Genomic DNA, 20,639 nt, shown 5'->3' on the forward strand with positions numbered 1-20,639 from the left:
TATATACCTTCTTTTGTCAATCGCCTAAGTAGTACAAACTTTTCCTAGGTGATATATATATATATATAGGGTTGGGTTCATGTGAGACTAAGAGTTTTTCGTGAGATCGTTAAGACCAATTTATGTTCATTGATCAACTTTATAAGCTAATGATCTAAAAGTCTAAAGTTGCACGGTGACAATATTGTAATTATTGAGAAGTCTCGTGGTGTTTATGAGTGTTCAGATTGTCAGAGTGTACATATAATCCAAGGGTTGAGAATTGGTCTTACGGGTCTCATGAAAAACTCTTGGTCTCACATGATCCCAAGTCTATATATATATATATATATATATATACACACACACACACACACTACAACAAAATTAGGTTTATAGGACACTCCAATCTCTAAGCGTCTCAATAGACCGCTTTATAGGACTTAATTTATAGAACCAAAATATAAAACGTCATATCTAAAGGTGTTGTAATAAGTTTATATGACGCTTTTAGGCGTCTTAGCAAGGTTTTTAGGACATTTTTAATATAAAGTGTCGCATTAGCAACTTTATAGGACACTTTTGAGAAAGTGTTCTATAAACTCAATTTTTTATAGGACACTTTTGAGAAAGTTTTCTATAAACTCAATTTTTTATAGGACACTTGTTTTTATATGACAGTTTTTTAAATAGTGTCATATAAAGTTGTTAATGGGACGTTTGATATTAAAAGTATCCTAAAAAACTTATTACGACGTCAAAAAGATCATATAAATTTATTACAACGCCTTTAGATAGGACACTTTATTTTTTTTGCTCCTATAAACTAAGTCTTATAAAGAGGTCTATTAGGACGCTTACAAACTGGAAGTGTCGTGTAAACCCGATTTTGTAGTAGTGATATATGCATAATCATTTGAAAATTCCAAACATTGATAGTTCTAAACCTCCCATTTTGATTAATTTAATTTATTTTTAAATTTAAAAAGGAAGGTTAATTTTGTGAGTGGTCAGTTTGGAAGACAACTATTACTATGATTATCCTTTAATTTGAATTGGAAACTATATTATGATTATCCGTTGCTCGACTCCTACCATTATGATTATCCATTAAATAGAATTCGAAACAATATCTTTAATTCAAAAAGGAAAAAAAAAGAAACCTAGTCATCCACTCAAGTCACTTTCCTTTCTACTCCCCTTTTCTCGCTGCAATGCCTTTGTCCTCCTTGACCCTCAAGAAAATGAACTTTGGTGTAGAAAGTTTTGAGTGGCTAAAGTCTTCGATTTCGGTACGTAATTCTTGATGTTAGTTCGTCATATTAGTGGTTCCCCCAAAATCGGTGAGAAAAGTTTGAGTGGCCATGGGTTTCGGGTGGAGTTTTGTAATATAATTATAAATTTGTCATACTAGTGGAATCTTTTTGTTTCAGAAACTGGAATATGGGGATGGAGCGCATGACGGATTGGTGTAGACCTATTGTGGAAAAGAGGTGATTTGGGACGAGATATGGCGGTTTTGGTGGAGAGAGGGACTGTGATGATGTTGATCCATGGATGTCATGGTTATAATTCTAGTGATAGTCCACCTTCATCTTAGAGAGAGAGAGAGAGTGTGAGTGAGTGAGTATGTATGTGCTTTAATGGAGTTTCATGGAGATGGTATGATTTTAGGGTTTGGTTTTGAAGGACCGTGGCTGCCTGGAGAAGATGGTTGAGTTTGGGTTTTTAAGAATAGTTGTTTGATTTCACTTTGTGAACAACTTGAATTGTTGTAGGTGGGTGATAAGTCATAATATGTTCACATTGGGAAAGTGCGTTTTAGAACAATATTAATGCACATGAAACAAATTTTGAATATTTCATATGTCATTGGATATTTCATTCATATGTTCAAAAATCAAAATTTTAGTTTTATTAGGCTACTTTTTGATCACAATGTATTTACTTAGTTTAAATGTTTGTGCATATGTATATATCATAAGCTGTCAATGAGATGAGAGAAAGAGAGAGGAGAGATAAAAGATGATCGAGGTGATTTACAAAATACCAACAATGCTCTTTATTAAATTTTAATCTAAATTTACCACAATTACTAATTTCCTAACTTAACCTATTGATTTAATATGATTTGTGAATTATATTGGATCTCATAAATTGCAAAAATCTTAAAAAGTCGCCATATATATATATATATAGAGAGAGAGAGAGAGAGAGAGGTGAGTTACTAGGGTTTGGTTATACAAATAGACATGGTTGCATTTAAAATATATCCTATATATATAATTTGCGATCATAGAGCAGTTTGTTTTCGTGAGACCAAGGAGATCATAAAATAATACTAAACTTTCATACCAGTATATATATATATATATATATATATATACTAGTTGTGTACCCGCGCAATGCGGCGGGAATCGAAAATATAAACGATTTTGAAGCTGATCCATTATATAAGAGTATGGTTCCAAATTGAAGTTGATCCTTGAAAATTTTATGAAAGTTTAAAATCCAATATAGAGTTGTAAAACAAATTCAAAAATTATTGGTCTGCTATTTTGATCCGTCATTTCTGAGAGGGCACAATTTCTTCCAGGGCAAAAGAATTGCTACTTTGATCTGCCATTTCCAAAGACAATCCTCTCATCTTCTTCTCTACTTGAGGTTTCATTTCCAAATGGGATGACCTAAGGCTTCTTGATGCACCATCATATTAAAGCTTTGGACCTTGTACTTTTCACACCTTATATTTGAAGGTTGAAATAATGAACATGCCGGAAAAAGTTTTGAAGTGCTAGATGATACAAGAGCTGAAATCAAAAAGCTCATATCAGAATATAAGTGAGTCAATCTTTGTGACAACTTAAAGAGACCGTATAATGAAACAATGGCTGCAAACCTGAATTCATGTGAAAGCAATCTCTCCCAATTTGAAAAAGTGGTTGCAAACCTGAATTCTTCCAGACAGACTCAAGTTAGAGAGTAAAGAGGCCCGTTTAAAAGAGATCACTACAAAACTAAAATTACAATTAAAGGTTGTAATTTCTTAATTACATACTCCAATTAGAGAGAAAGAAGAAAGCCTAAAGGTTGTAATTTCTTAATTACATACTCCAAATTACAATTAAAACCAGCTTTACAAGATAATTATATATAAGAACGATCAAATGAAAACGACTCAATTTGTAAAAATCGTAAAAACCTAATTCCATCAATCATAATTTTTTATTTTGTTCATTTTTTTGTAATTATGAGAGGTTGGTTAATCATTTTTATTGTGGAGGATGTTAATCATGGATATTATCATCTTCATTATTTTAATTTTAGAGAAACACATGAAACAGTTTCATTAAAATTTCATTAAGTAGTATATGAAACAATGTCATAACCATATATGAAACAATTTCATCAAAAAAAGTATTATATGAAACAATTTCACAAGATTAAACAATTTCATGAAAAAAAATTTCATAAGATTAAGATGGATGATAGTAGTTTTTACAGTTTTTACAAATTGAAATGGTTTTTATTTGATCGCTCCTCTATATATATATGTATGTATGTATATATATATATATAGAGAGAGAGAGAGAATTGTTCAGACGAGAACATCTTCATTTTACGAGAACGCGAGAACACCCTTTTACTATAGACAATCACATGTGATACTATTATTCCATCACATATGATACACATGTGATACTAAATCAGAGATGCGGGCGATTTTCAATGCAATCTTGGTTGCGGGCCAAGTCACCCTTACACCGCTAAGCCCACTCATAAATATTATCACATGTGATAAGGTTGTTGTTAATATGACATCATAATCCATCAAGACCATCACATGTGATGCTAAATCATAGACGCAGACAACCTTTGGCGCGACCTAGGTTATAGAACATGCCGTTTGCACATCACAGGATCCCCTCATACGTATTATCACATGTGATAAAGGTGTTCTCGCGTTCTCGTAAAATGGAGGTGTTCTCGTTTGAACCTCCACCTATATATATATATATATATATATATATATATATATATATGTACATCAAATGAGAACTATTTTGTTTGTGGTAATCGTGAGATCCAATCTCAACAACAAATCAAAGGTTAAATTAGGATATTAATAATTTTAGTAATTTTAAATTAAAATAATAATTAAGGGCATTTTAGGGATTTTATAAATATCCTCTCTCATCTCTCATCTTTCCTCTCTCCAGCGAATCTTATTCGGTGAACCTTATTCCGATCACTACTAGAAAACTGACCATTTTCGGCGGACGAAATCCGCAGGTAATTTACCGGGGGATTTTCGGCGGATTTCCGTGGGACACCAAAAAAGTCAACGTTTTGTTGACCATCAAGGATTTCCGGCGGATTTCCGACGGATTTCTTAAGTACTCAGTTTAATCTTGAATTTACATCTAATTACAACATTTTACCGGCGGATTTTCGGCGGATTTTCGGCAGATATTTAGATATTTCCTTTAAAAAAAGAATTAACAATTTTCCAGCGGATTTCCGGCGGATAATTAAATATTTTCTAAAAAAAATGTAACAATTTCTGGCGGATAATTAAAAAATTTATTTAAAAGAGAAATAAATAATTTTTCTAAAAAAAATATAAACAATTTTCCGGCGGATAATTAAATATTTTCTAAAAAAAATGTAACAATTTCTGGCGGATAATTAAAAATTTTCTCAAAAAAAGAATAAATAATTTTCCGGCGGATTTCCGGTGGATAATTAAATATTTTTTAAAAAAAATTTACCATTTTCGGCGGATTTCCGGCGGATAATAAAATAATTTATAAAAAAATTTAAAATATTTGTTGACTATCAAGGATTTCCGACGGATAATTATATAATTTTAAAAAATAATTAACCATTTCCGCCGGATTTCCTGCGGATAATTAAATATTTTCTAAAAAAAAGAATTAACAATTTTCTGGCAGATTTCCAGCTGATAATTAAATAATTTAAAAAAAATTAACATTTTTCGGATTTCCGGCGGATAATTAAATATTTTCTTAAAAAAAGATTTAAAATTTTCCGGCGGATTTCCGACGGATATTTAAATATTTTAAATTTTTTTTACCTATTTCCGGCGGAAAATTAATTGAAAAAAATCATTTTAAATTTTTCCGGCGGCTTTCCGGCGTACTTCCGACGGAATTATTATTTTTTCTCATTTTTCAAACTTTTTTTTAAATAATGGATTGTATTGGGCTTTAAAGGTTCTATTGAGCTTTAATGGGTGTTAGTTGGGCTTTAACGGATCGTATTATGTTTTAACGGTTATATTGGACTTTAATGGATGTTAGTTGAACGTATTGGGCTTTGGTGGAACGTATTGGGCTTTAGTGTAACATATTGGGTTTTCATGAACCGTATTGGGCTTTCATGAACCGTATTAGGCTTTAATGAACCGTATTGGGATTTAATGGATTGTATTGGTCTTGAATAACCGTACTGGACTTTCATGAACCGTATTGGGTTTTAATAGAACGTATTGGTCTTTGGTGGAACGTATTGTGCTTTAGTGTAACGTATTGGGCTTTAATGTACCATATTGGGCTTTAATGAATCGTATTGGGCTTTAATGGAAGTATTGGGCTTTAATGAACCGTATTGGGCTTTAATGGACTGTATTCGGCTTTAATGAATCGTACAGAGCTATTATACTTGGGATCCGGCTTTGGACGCCCAGATCCTGGAGATATGGGAGAGAAAGTCGGCCAAGCCGTATAATGATAACATGAGTGCCGCGAGGAAGAAAGCTGGGGAAAAAGCAAGGATGAATGAGTATCCTCAGTACGATGAAACGGACCCCAACCGAGATATGAGTGTGTTGAAGAATTTCCCTCCCAGCTGGATATCTTCAGATGTGTGGGTCCAGATGGTTGATCGTTGGAACAGTGATAATTGGGAGGCTGTTTCCGGTGTAGCACGTGAGAACCGTGATAGCCAAGTTACGCTACACACCGGTGGATTGATACCATTTTCGGAGCATGGTACTCGTCTCGTAGAACCGAAAACCAATTAATTTAGTAGTTTGATTTTTAATATGTTATAATTAACATACGTTTGTATTATTTGACCTTTGTAGACACGAGCAAAAGATGGCGTGCCCCCGACCGTTGTGGAATTGTTCGATTACACACACAAGAAAAGGTCGAGTGGAGATGTGGCATCTACGGATTCGGGGGGGGGGGGTATGTGACCACAAAGCGTAGCCAAGTAATGGTTAGTATATCTATCTATCTATTATAATTGGGTTGTCATTTGCTGGGCAAATATTATAATTTGTTAAGTTAGAAATTACGTATATATATACGTATATATATATATATATATATATATATATATCATTATTTAGTTTGGGTTGCCATTTGTTGGACAAACGTTATGATTGTTTAAGTTAGAAATTACGTATATGTCATTATTTAGTTTGAGTTGTCATTTATTGGGCAAACATTAGGATTGTTTTGGAAACGTCCCATTTATAGCCGTTATGCTGTCAAAATTGACTTGCAATATTTTTTAAACTATATATAGGATGAGTATTCAACTGGTATCAGCTAAAGATACAGCGATGATCCCTCCACCTATCCCTTAGTTGATAAAGAGTTGTGGGAGCAAGCGGTTGGGGGAAGCAAGAAAGACCGTTTATTTGGGTTTGGGTACAGCCAAGATCCCAATTGTGCCTTGACCGGGAACTACACGGAAGGTGGTTCATCATCTTCAGATAAACACGTATGTGTCTCTTTTCCTTTGATGATGTTTATCAACTTAGTTTATAATTCATATTAAATATTATAACGTTTTATTTATTTTATAGTAAATTCAAACCATAAGGACCCAACTTAGAGACTTACAGGAACAAAGTCAGCGCCAACGGATGGCGGAGGAGGAGCGATGGCGGGCGGAGGAGGAGCGATGGCGGGAGGCGGAGGAGCGACGTTTGGCGGAGGAGGAGCGACAGCGGGTGGAGGCGGAGCGACGACGACAGAGGGAGGAGCAACATGATAGACAATTTCAAGATATGGCTGCTTTGGTTAGACAGCTCAATCAATCTCAACATTTCCCCCCGCCACCACCATATTGAATATTGTCTTTTGCTTTGAAACAATTTAGTTTTGTTTATAACAATTTAGTTTTTGTTTGGTTAGAATAATTGTAGTTTCACTTTAATGTATGATATTTAGTTTTATTTCGCCTTTTTAGTTTCATTTTTAATATTGTACAGATTTACAAGTTTTAAATACAGGTTTTAAATATTAATTTTAAAATAAATTTAAAATATTAATATTTATATATTTTTTCCCGCGGATTTATTCGCCGGTAATGTTTGTAATATAAATATATTTTTTAAATTTTTTTAGAACTAATATATATATTCTTTGCGGCGGATTTCCGGCGGAAATATACGCCGCTATTTTTTTTTAATTAAAGATATATTCTTTTAGAAAAGATTAATATTTTTTCCAGCGAGAAAGATTTCCGGCGGATTTTCGGCGGAATATTTGGCCGGTAATTTTTTTTATAAAAAAAAATACTTAACCGTTTGTTAATTTAATCAAGATTTTATAAATAAACCGGTGAGGAATTTCCGGCGGCCGTGATCCACCGGAAATGGGGAAAATCCGCCGGTTTTTCCGCCGAAAAAAATCACCGGCGCCACTTTTTCCGGCGGCCATATCCGCCGGAAATCCACCGGAAACAGTGATTTCAGGCGGAATTCCGACGGATATGGCCGCCGGAAAAAGTGGGGTTTTTGGTAGTGGATGAACCTTATGTGAATACAAGATACACACTGTGATACTTATAAACAATATTCGCTGTGGATACCCATATATACATACAAGATGCACAATGTGATACTCTTTGTAAAGCAATGAAAATAACAAAAATGCATATTATGATACATTTTATAAAACAAAGAAAATACATTGTGATACACGTGAAACATTATGAACGTTATCACTATGATACACTTTAATTCACAAACGTTTTTAAAATACGATGTATATTAGGTAATTGATATATACTAGATAACTAATTTGTATTAAATATTTACTTCTAAAAATATTAATTAAATATTTTATTTAGTTGTCAAAAATAGAATTAATATATTACTCTTTTAGCTTATTTAAGAAACATCCTTAAATATCTCAAACGAATGATTCACATTGGATTTCACAGTTAGCACAAACTAATCAGTTACCCCTTGAATGGGCCCCTATATATATATATGTATATATATAATATATGTATATATATATGTATATATATATATATATATGGTTGGGTTCACGTGAGATCAAGGATTTTTCGTGAGACCCGTAAGACCAATTTATGTTCATTGATCAAATTTATGAATTAATGATCTAATGATTGCAAAGTTGCAAGGTGGCAATTTCGTAATTAGTGAGAAGTCTCGTGGCGTTTATAAATGTTCAGATCTGACGATGGTAAATCTAATCCAAGGGTTGAGAATTGGTCTTACGGATCTCACGAAAAACCATTGGTCTCACATGATCCCAAGTCTATATATATATATATATATATATATATATATGTATATATAAGATAAATTGCATAAATTTTTGAAAATATTCAACAGTAATCTCATTTTAAATGCACAAATATAAAGCTTTTCTAACTGTGTAATTTACAAAATTAAATATGTATTTTTAGCTAAAATTGTTATTATTTAATTTATTTAATAAAGGTATAACAGATAAAATGAAAAGGTAGGGAAGACAAAAAAGAAAAAAAATACAAACCACAGGGGTCGAAAAACATAATTTTACTTTATAATCTAAAAGCATCTCCAATAGAGGTTAATGGGGAGGTTAATGGGAGCCATTACATGCATCATGCATTGTGAAGGAAGGTTAATGGGAGGTTAATGGAACAGAGGTTAACGGCCATTGTACGCATCATGGGGAGGTCAATGGACCCACTAATTTATTTTTTCTTTTATAATTAAATTTGTAAAGATTTAATTATGATATTATATATATATATATATATATATATATATATATACTATAATATGATATTTATTAATCAATAAATTAATTTTTATTTTTATTTTTCTTAATTTATAAAAACAACATAATTAATAAAACATTACATTAATTTCAAAATACATTACATTAATAAGATATTACATTAATTTTAAAATACATTACATAAACTACATTTAGATTTAATTTCGTTTCATTTTCATTTTAATGTATTATTCCTTGTTTTTAGTAGATTTTTAAATTTGTTGGTAAAATTATATTTATAGATAATATATATATATATATATATATATATGATGTGGAAATCCATTAAACTCATTGGAGTGTTATGGAGTGTGGTATAAAATGATAGAGTTGTATGGTGAGTGGAATGCTGATGTGACAATCCATGACACTCTGATAAAGTGTCATGCATTGGAGATGCCCTAATAAAGAAGAAGACAAAAACAAAAGTAAATGAACCAAAATATTCTTAATTTAACTAAAACTAGTACGAGATATCAAAAATGAAATAAAATGACACCTAAGCGATTAAAATTGTAATTTTTTTAAAAATTTATAAGGAGTGACAACTTATGACCAAAAAGCAATTTCCTAAAGTTATAATTTATATAATCAAACGAAACATCAAGTTATTTGATTTTTACATGCATGGCGATGAACTCAGGACACTGTATCAACAAAATATCATACGCTATGTTCGTGGGGTATTTGTATTGTTTCAAATTTGCAAAATAGAAGTAGGACATTCTACTGTTTCTACGTGATTCGATACAATATGGAATTTCAGTAATAAATTTTGAGGGTTTTCATAGGTTTGTAGAGATACTTAAGGATACATATACGTGTTTATGATAGAATAACAAGATGTGTGTAGATTGGCATCGTGATAAACGAAGTTTAATTAATCACTTGATTATTTTAAAATCCTTCAAACCGGATGTAGAGAAAGCGATTGGAAATGATTCAACCAATCACCCATCGGTAGCTGATGTGGTCGGTTAAATACCACCAACTACTTGCTTGTTTATTTCTTGTGGACATTAGACCATGCATGGACCATGAGATCAAGGAAGAAAAGTCTACGATTAATGAAGCTTTTGGTCCAGAAATTCTTGCAGGTGGCTGGAACCAAGACGTAAGTCCACCATTGTAGGCGACCAAGCAGCTATAGCTGGCATGTCAGGCTGGCTACCTATAAGAGCTGACTCGACATCAAAGACAAATCGATTTTATAAGTCTTGTCTTATTATGTTTATGTGTCATAATAGATGCTCTAGTATCATGTAAGACATATCAAAATTGTTTTAAGAACGCAAGTTATCATGATATTTAGACAATTTGGCTGTCCTAGAGTACTGTTTTCTGTGAAATATAAAGAAAGACTAAATGATATTTGATAACAGATGTATCAAAATTGAAGCGTTTAAGAATCTAGTACACATATATTCACATTATCGAACAGGCATTCACATTTTCATCACTAAAAGCAATGGTAGCCCTTTCGCCAACAGCAGTCGAATAAGGCAAGTGCTGATAGGTAACATGTTGTTGTCCATTGGACCCATGCTCGTAGTAGTTGTACGTAGAGATGTCAGCTGGCTGCTCGACATGGAAGTAAGTAGCTGGGTCGCTATGGTAAGTGTACATATCGGCATACTCCTGCGTGTACCCAATCACCTCCGGGTTGTTCGGAAATGGCCATAACTCAGCTTTCTTTCCTGTTCTTCTCACTTTCCTCAGAACCTTTTCTTGATCGATCCATCCACTCACTGTTACCTTTTGCATGTTCATGTCTATATCAATACTCTCCACCCCTGAACAACAAGAAAATATCATATATTTTACACATTATATATATACATATAAAAAAAATATGAACCTTCGTATGCCAAAATATAATGCATGGATTGTTGTTGGACATAGCTTGTAGAGGTGTTAGAATGAGAGAGATGGAATGATATATACGTACCGTTCATGTTTCGAAGGGCCTTTCTAACTTTGCGTTCACAGCCATGGCAGTCCATGTTCACTATCATCTCCACGATCTGAAAAATAGAAATTAGGTTTCAGTTTCCTGGTTTTTTCCATTAAATCCCACATCAAACCACACGTATGCTTATGGAAGTAACTTTTGAAACTATGTCTAGCTCAACTCTTAAGGAAGTTATTTAATTAAGGATATGCCTAATGCCTTGATGTGTACATATAATACAACTAGGATAGATATAAATTTGGTTAACTCCTCAAGTTTGTTTCTTATATAGCTGACTTTTCTATTATATTAATTCTACAACTATTTCCTGGAACAAATGGGTTGTTACATGCAAATATAGATTATCCAACACTTGCAAGCTACTAGTTTGGTGCCAAAAACAAACGATGGTAATCCATTTTGATTTAAACCAAATTTATACTCTTCATGCAACGAATATAGAACTATTGTGTTGAATTTATAGAAATGAGCATCAATCGTGCAACTTTTCTACTCTTTCGAGCAACTATTGGTTTTGGGGTATATATAAAATTCAATCAAGCTAAGGTTTTGTTTAAAAGAAGAACAAAAGTTAAATGCTAACTAGTGTATATAGAAAAAATTACCCATATATGACCAGCAGCCCTGATATATAATTCACTAGATATATGAGATTCAAACTTATATAACTCAAAAACTATAACATGCCCATGTGGTAGATCAACAATGCGTGATCGTTCCGCATATCCACAACAACAAACCACACACATATCATATATATGCTTGATATGTATGCTTTTATATGTTTCATGTGTGCGTGGGACTGCAACTGTCTTTATATTCATGTTCATGTTTATGATATATATATATATATATAGAGAGAGAGAGAGAGAGAGAGAGAGAGGCTCACTGTCATGTTCGAGACTTGAAGAGAGAGAGCCGGAGAGAGATGATGATAATGGTGTAAAGTTGATGAATGCAGATAAAAGGGGTGGAGTTTATATTTATAGAGAAAAACTCGAAACACGTTTTGGTTACTTGTGGATCAAGTTTCTGTGTGGTGTCGATGTATTTCACATGAATGTTTTCTTGAGGAAAACATTTTTGTAAGCTTGATTTATTTGTTATTGTTTATTTTGAGAGCAGTTTAAATATATTATTAATAATTGAGTATTTTATTTACATATATATTGAATCAGGCATAGATGAATTCCTTAGTTGTTGTTGGGGTTATTAAAAAATGGCATTTGTAAAGTTTGAGAAGATAATGCGAAAGTACATTGTAATAAACAAGGAAATTGTTAGGAGATTGTTAGATAAGTTGCGTCTATATTCTCCACAACTCCAACTGGGTTTCCAATATTTTTAGAGGAAATTACATTTTTGGTACCTATGCTCTTGTTTTCAACGGTTTTTGTCGTGTGATTTGTAAAAACGCTCTAATTCAGTCCCTCGTTTTAACACCATCAAAAGAATGGGGGCGTTTTAATGGGTAAATTGCACGGAAAAGTAACAACATACTTTAGTTTTATTCTTATTCCGGGTAATATATTTCCAAAACTTTCATATTTTGTACATGAGATGTGAAATTTTAAACTTTTAAGTATCTGATTTACCTATACATTTCAAGCAACCGGTAACTAAATATGGCGTGTATTTTCTAAAATTGATGTGGAAAAAAATATTACATGCATTTTAGTGACATGCAAAATTAAAACACATTATTTTATTAAAACTAGGAATTCAGTCGGCACCTTCTCCCCGATCCGAATTTCCCATCGTTCATTCTTCTTCAATTGGATGGAGCACCCGTTTTGCAGATCTTTCATGCTCATCGTCACCAATCTTCTTCTACAAAAATCCTCGTTTTTCTTCTGCATCAACTCGATGTTTCTGTTGTTTTAGAGTTTTTTTAAATCTCACTTTTTTTGTGCTTTCAGGATTTGAAATTAGTGTATGAGATTGAAAGAGTATATATACCATGTCTTTCTTTGCTTTTGAATTAGTTTTCACGAGATTTCCTAAATAAGGAACAAAATTTGATGCTTCAGCAACGGAGTTGTACTTTGTGCATGTATGATCTATTAGACTAATAAGACAAACCTTTGAGTTTGAAAATAAGATAGTTTCTGCTCTTAATACAACTCAAAGACATGGTTGTTTGAATTTAATCTCCACTAAAGGTTTGAAATTTTTAGAGATTTGAATGCTACCCTCTAGTGAATTTGTTTTCTAACCATCATATTTATAATTATGTGGTAAATCAATCATCATAGTGTGATTCATACGAGAACAATAACAAAATAAAAGAATATGAAAACAGTTAAATCACGTGAATATCACATGTGGTTTTACAATAACGGTAAACGGAAGGCTGTGTGAGCGACATGGCATGCTATCTCAGGACATGGCCAAAGTTCTGTGAATCACATGTGATTTTATACATGATTTTAGTCTAAAACCACATGTGATTCGATTGTTTTTTATGTTCTTTTATTTGGTTATTTTTCTCGTATGAACTTGACTATATATAGGTTTGGGTTCAGGTAAAACCAACCTATTTTCGTGAGACCCATTACACCAAAAAATAACACTGAAAATTCATAGCAAAACATTGTGAAGAAATGAAAAACATTGAACCTTCACAATACAAATATTGTGAAGGTAAACCTTCAAAATGTTTTTGTTGTGAATGTTCAATGTTATTTATGTGGTCTCGCGGGTCCCACAAAAGCAGTTTGGTCTCACATGATCCCCAAGTATATATATATATATATATATATATATATATATATATATACTAGAAGAGTACTCGCGCAATGCAGAGAGACAAATCTCGATTTTAATGTTCTATTTTGTTATTTGTCTCTGTCGATGTTATAATACGATTTTATGTGTTTTTAAGAAAACAATAATAATTTTATTTTTGAATAAAATATAAATTTAAAAAAAAAATATATCAATGTTAATATCAAATCAACTATTTAAAAGTTCTCATTTTTATGTAATTTCTTTAAATTATTTTTTTTATTATAATTTAATTTAAGTTTAACAACAAAATAATTTATTTTTGGTTTAATAATWTAACATTTTATAAAKATAATAWTTAAGTATTCTGTTAGAACTCAMTRATTATCCTAATTATATTTTAGATTTTTTATATTTAAAATGAGATGTTTATTCTGTATTTGATTATGTTTATCTACAATTAGATACACGAATTCAGATATGGAGTTTTGATAAGTTTTACTTACGCACGATCTACTCGTAATATTGAGTTGTAAGTAATATGCATTAATAAACAGTACTTTACGTATAAAAATTGGTTTTTAATAGTTTTTATCAAATGTTTTATAATATAATATAGATAATATAGGATTATGTGTTTTTAAGAAAGCAATTTATATTTTATTTTTGAATAAAATATAAATTTGAAGATATCATAAATTTTTAAAAAAATATATCAATGTTAATATCAAATCAAGTATTTAAAAGTTTTTATTTTTTTATTATAATTTAATTTAAGTTTAATTATGAAATGATTTATTTTTGGTTTAATATTATAAATTTTATAAAGGTAATAATTAAGTATTCTGTTATTTAATGATTATCCTAATTATATTTTAGGTATGAGATTAAAAGTGATCAAATGTTCAGATCTCTTTTTACGTTTTTCACCATAACTTTTCTTCTCATACGATGCTTCACCTATATATTTATACATATATATAATAAAGATAAATTCAAATAAAAACCAAATTTTCATTGCAAATCAAGGTAGAATCTTTTCCCACCATCTCTATGTGATCAAAAAACTCATATTAGATAGACTCTTTTAAATTATTAATTATAGTGATTAGGGTAAAAATGAAGTCTATTTCAAACATCCCTACCTTATTAGATTTTTTATTTCTTTTTAACTAAAAAAATTTACACCATTAATTTTAAACTAAATTATCTTAAAAATTATAGTATTTTAATCAAACAAATCAAAAAACGAGAATTTTCGTGCTCTTTGATATGACATCCATCTTGATATAGTTTTTTTTTTCTCGTTTTACCCGTTTTACGTGAAATGTTATATGTGTAATATTCATTATGAATATTCATGTATGTTCAAGTATGTACAAAAACTTGACACCATAAATTTTTGACTTGACATTACCTTTTTCAATGCTTTCTTCAATGTCATAAGCACACAACCTGATCGACACCGCATTCTTCATCACGTAAACCCAACACCTATCGAGAATCCATCGACACCGAGCGAGAACCTATCGAGACTGGCCGATAATACATTCATTGACTTGCTTTGCGTTTATTTGTATAAAACCATAACCTACCACCTTCATTTTTTTTATCGAGTGCCTATTAATTTATTATCCGTTTGTGTGTGTAAAATCATAGCCTACCACTTTCAACTTTTAGTGAGATGGATAGGGACTGATCAAGACCAATCGAGAACTCATCGAGACCAATCTAGACTAATCAAGAATCCATCCATTGACTTGGTGTTTGGTTGTGTGTGTAAAATCATAACCTACCACTTTCATTTTTCATCGAGACCAATTGAGAACCTATCGATTGATTTAGTGTGTGTTTGTTTGTGTAAAGTATAACCTAGCACGATCATCTTTTATAGAGATGGATTGGGAACCTACTGAAATGAATCGGGAACTCAGGAGATTAATCGAGAATCCAATAAAGAAAAAGAAAATTAGAGTATGATTAGTTGAAACTGTAGTATATTCATGATTGAATATTATAGTGAAAATTAATATTTATGATAAATATCATCCTAATATGAATACTGGAGAGTTGTATACACGTGATCATACATAAATATTTATGATGAATAATATGTATATTGTAACGCCCACTTTTTTTTACCATGAGAAATGTTATGTAATCTAAAACGAATTCCTAAATAAATACTTCAAAATGACGGCTAAATTAAAACCGCTTAAACCGTTTACAGCAGAAGTTTTTGAATCAACCAAAAACTTAACTTAAGTTACAAATGATCAACACTTGAATGTCTAGACAAAAGATTAAATATAAAATGATAATAGGCAACTCTCTAAGCGTTTCCTTTGCCCTTATCCAACCTCGAACTACTTAGCCCTGAGATGCATATTATAGTCAGCTTATAAAACTTAGTGAGTTCATGGTTTGTAAGAATAAAATCATATCTTGATATATATATATATATATATATATATATATATATATGCATGCTTTATAATAAAAGTCGCAACTTTACAAAAATATATTTGGAACACTGAAAAGAAGAGGTCTCATGTAGTGCTTAGTCGAATATGGATCATTTAGTCATAAACACGCCCTGGGTTAATATGTCAGTCTCAATTTATCACCCACTTATATGTGTCGTGTTTTATGCTGGTCATGACTTACTGGTCAGATGCCCACCTTTTAATTATGAAACTTTAGTATGAAATATCATGTTAAAATTGTTCGAAAACTGATTAAACACATAGCATGCAACCCTTCACAAAATAGCATACATGTAAAATATATTGTAACATGTATGTAACTAAAATATCATGCATATGTACACATTATCAATGATTCATATCATGCTATAATAAATTTGTACTTAGGTGTGCATTCCAGTGAAATCTCATGAAGACTCACCTGACAACATGGGTTGCTTAACGAAAGTTGTTGGCTGGTAACCTACAATTTATAATATCGAATAGTGCATTAATGATTAACTTCTCCAAAAGCCAACATAAAACTCAACCTACGGTCAACTATGTCAACTATGTTGCATTTGTTACATGGAATAATAGTGAATTCCTTGCTTCGTGCTTTTGCCAGAGTTGGAGTTTATTTTGATTTCTTGTTGGACTTGTTTGATCCTTCCCATATCTTCTATCATAATTCTCCCAAGCGTTGTTCTCTTCAGCCACCTTTGCCATCTCCACTGCTTGGACAAACGTGATCAGTTTGGTCATGTCCACATACAATTTGATTTCAATTCTTAGTTCGTCTTTGAAGCGATTTATCTTTATTTGCTCGGTAGCTACCTGGTAACTGGCGAATCTCACTTTATCAAGATAACCGTTAACATATTCTTGAACCGACAATGAACATTGCTTTAATCTCAGAAATTTCGATTCTAGGTTTTTCACCTCCGATTCTAGGTTTTTCACCTCCGATTCTAGGTTTTTCACCTCCGATTGTGTGCAGTACTTATCCATAATCATCTTTTTCATTTGCTCCAAAGTCATAGTAGCAATGTCATCATCACATGTTATTGCACACTCAGACTCCTACCAATGCAATGTATAATCCACAAAGGTTTTAGCAGCTTAGGTCACTTTTTGATCTTCTGAGTACCTACAGATTTTGAAGCTACTTTGCATCTTGGTTACCCATTTCATCAGGCCAACTAGGCCCTCTATTCCCTTAAATTCTTTTAGCCTGATGCCCTTGAATGTTTTAAAGCTGCATCCCTTCTTCTTGATTGTCAATTCAGTTTTCTCTTTGGTGGGCGACTCCACATTTTCTTTAACGGATGTCTCCACCTTTCCAGTGGCTTGAGTGTTGATCATGGTGTTATTCCTTTGTAAGATTTCCACCTCTCCATCCTCATTGTCCTTAAATCTTTCACCCAACATTGTCTTAAACATATTCGACAATGTATCAATACAAAGGACTTGTGCCATCTGCTCATCTATCATCTTCTTTGTGAGGGGATTTCCCCTTCCATCATCTCCTTGACCCCTACCGATAGTTAAATTAGCTTGTATGGATGAAGTTGTGCTAGAACTTGCGATTTGGACACTGCCTCGACCTCAACTTTGGGCTCGAGTCCGACCTCAAACTGCTGGTGGAGCCATACCATTAGCACCTCCCCCCATTGAGGTGTTTCTTGTTGATCCATGAGAAACCATACTGACATAATAGGGTGTTATCATTTTAACATGGTTCCAAATTCAATCCTAACGCACTACTATTTGTTATAGCATAACCATCACATACAAGCAAAATACATAATAAGGAATCCACATCAAAATTTTCATAATACTCAGTAAGGTATATGTATCATGTGTCAATAAAGAATCATGGAGAGAGAGAGAGAGAGTGAGACATTACATAATTCTATTTACTTACAAAATATGGGATACTTCATAATCCTAAACACATATATGAATCATGTGAATCCTCAAACATATCTATTGAAGCATTGGTCGAGATGAAAACTCGATAAACTGTCTAAACGCATACAACAAAATCACATACCTAAAAGATTTCTCTCTCTCTCTCTCTCTTTTTCAAATTGATACTACCTCTAAAATAGATCTGCGAGGTAGCAAGAGAGATAAAGGTCCCTCAACCACTCCTCAAAAGATGTGGATGTCCTGAGATGCCACAACTCACACTAGCCTTTGGACCATTTTTGATGCATTGGACCCAGTTGAAGAAACAGCCCCTCGCTACACTAGCATATCTATGGTAACTTTCCTATATAAGTGAGCTCTGTCTCTAAATCTAGTGCACATTACGCGAGCATCAATTCTTCATTTTTGTTCAAGTACAACCTTAATATCCCAAATCGGAGCGTGACACTACTTCGAAAAAATTGCTTTCTTTGCGGCTAGCTCGTTTAGGGCTCCTCCTTGTTTGATATGTGTCTGCTGAAGATTGTTCACCCATCCCCTCAGTCTAGTGTTCCCATCTAAAGTTTGGGCCAACCTCTCTCTTATCTCGGTGTTCTCGTCTCTCAAGGTCTCTATAGTTTCCATCATCTCTTCACGTGTGGGGGTGCGGGGCGTGTAGTCTTTTGAAGATTTAGGTTTAGTCCTTCGCCTGACGGGCTCTCGTGATGATGCCTCACTAGTGTGGGCCAGACTATCGCTCTTAGCCTGGGTGCCCAAAACGTGCTTGGCACTGGAGTGGTGACTGTCAATAGATCCTTTATTCAGTCCTAGGTCGAAAGGTGTCTTACGTGTTCCCTATATGTGTCCGCGTCCGTGTCTGATAACCCTAGTGTGAATAGTATGAACCATGTCTCCGACAAGTCATAAAAGGAACACTATGTCATAAAGTGACGTGGGATCAAACTTAATGGCATTATAAGCACTACTAATACACAATAAACACGTACTTCTAACAATCCTCTCAGTTTAAGCTTAGGCTAAAGAAATCTTAACTTAATTACCTTAAACTAAGACTCTGATACCAACTTGTAACGTTCTCATTTTTTTTTACCATGAGAAAGATTACATAATCTAAAACGAATTCCTAAATAAATACTCCAAAATGATGGCTAAATTAAAACCGCTTAAACCGTTTACGGTCGAAGTCTTTGAATCAACCAAAAATTGACTTAAGTTCTAACTCGTCCCATACCAGGTTAAGTTACAAATGATCGACACATAAATATCTAGACAAAAGACTAAATATAAAATGATAATAGAAAACTCTCTAAGCGTGTCATTTGCTCTTATCCAACCTCGAATTACTTGCCTTTGAGATTTATTTATAGTCAGCTTATAAAGCTTTGTGAGTTTATGGTTTGCGTGAATAAAATCATATCTTGACATATATATCAAGCATATATGCATTCTTTATAATAAAAGTCACAACTTTTACAAAAATATATTTTGAACATTAAAAAGAAGAGATATCATATAATGTTTAGTCGGATATGGATCATTTGGACACAAACACGATCTGGGTTGATATGTCAGTCTTAATTTCTCATCCACTTATTTGAGTCGTGTTTTATGTTGGTCATGACTTACTAGTCAAATGTCCATCCTTTAATCATAAAACTTAAATATGAAATAATATGCTAGAGTTATTTGAAAACTGATTAAACACATAACATACAACCGTTCATAAAATAACATACATGTAAAATATATCGTAACATGTATGTAACTGAAATTCGTGCATACGTACACATTATCAACAATTTATATCATGCTAAAATAAATTTGTACTTAGATATACATCTCAATGAAATCTCATAAAGACTCACTTGACAACGTAGGTTGCTTAACGAAAGCTGCTGGCGGGTAACCTACAATTTATAATATCGAATAGTGCATTTATGATTAACTTCTCCAAAAGCCAACATAAAAATCAACCTACGGTCAACTATGTCTCCTATGGTCAACTTTGGTCAACTATGCTGAAAAACACTCCTCACGTCAATTAAAAACACATGAACCATCAGTTCCGACATAAGGTGTCTCATCTAGCTACAGATCTTAAAACGACATCATAAACGTGATTATTAAGTTATCTATTACATAACAAATAGGTTAATAATTACGTATTTCGAGTTAAAGCGTCCTAAGAAATTTATAACCCGAGTAACGTCTCACGTGGTCAATTAATCATTTTATGACTCCATAAAATCATCTGTTATAAATAAAGTGTTCAAAACACACACACACACACACACACACACACATATATATATATATATATATATAACTCAAGTGCTAGGCTCTAATCTCATTAACAAAAATCATCTAATCATTTAAGTAATTCATTATAATTATCCACAAATAATTATATAGTTAAAGTAGTAAATTACAACCTTGACGATATTTCTATAAAACAAAATAATTACATATTGCTTGAAATATACACTTTTTAATTTCAAGGGC

At 32.4% G+C, this 20,639-nt stretch overlaps 1 protein-coding gene across 1 annotated transcript; it reads right to left on the minus strand.

Moving 5' to 3' along the window:
- Positions 1 to 10,428: 10,428 nt before the first annotated feature.
- On the minus strand, positions 10,429 to 11,949 carry LOC112523649 (heavy metal-associated isoprenylated plant protein 28-like). Its single transcript, XM_025133334.1, has 3 exons — positions 11,900 to 11,949; positions 10,987 to 11,062; positions 10,429 to 10,831 (listed from the first exon to the last, which is right to left on the minus strand). The coding sequence occupies exons 1-3, from the start codon at positions 11,903 to 11,905 to the stop codon at positions 10,464 to 10,466; spliced, it is 450 nt and encodes a 149-aa protein (XP_024989102.1). The 5' UTR covers positions 11,906 to 11,949; the 3' UTR covers positions 10,429 to 10,463.
- Positions 11,950 to 20,639: the final 8,690 nt, after the last annotated feature.

The sequence above is a fragment of the Cynara cardunculus genome, assembly GCF_001531365.2.
Source record: "Cynara cardunculus var. scolymus isolate 2C chromosome LG 12, CcrdV1, whole genome shotgun sequence".
Lineage (NCBI taxonomy): Eukaryota > Viridiplantae > Streptophyta > Magnoliopsida > Asterales > Asteraceae > Cynara > Cynara cardunculus.

Excerpts from the sequence above, each read along its gene's own strand:
- LOC112523649 (XM_025133334.1), bottom strand. Across the intron at positions 10,832-10,986 it reads GGCCCTTCGAAACATGAACG|GGGTGGAGAGTATTGATATA; the intron begins GTACGTATATAT and ends CTTGTTGTTCAG.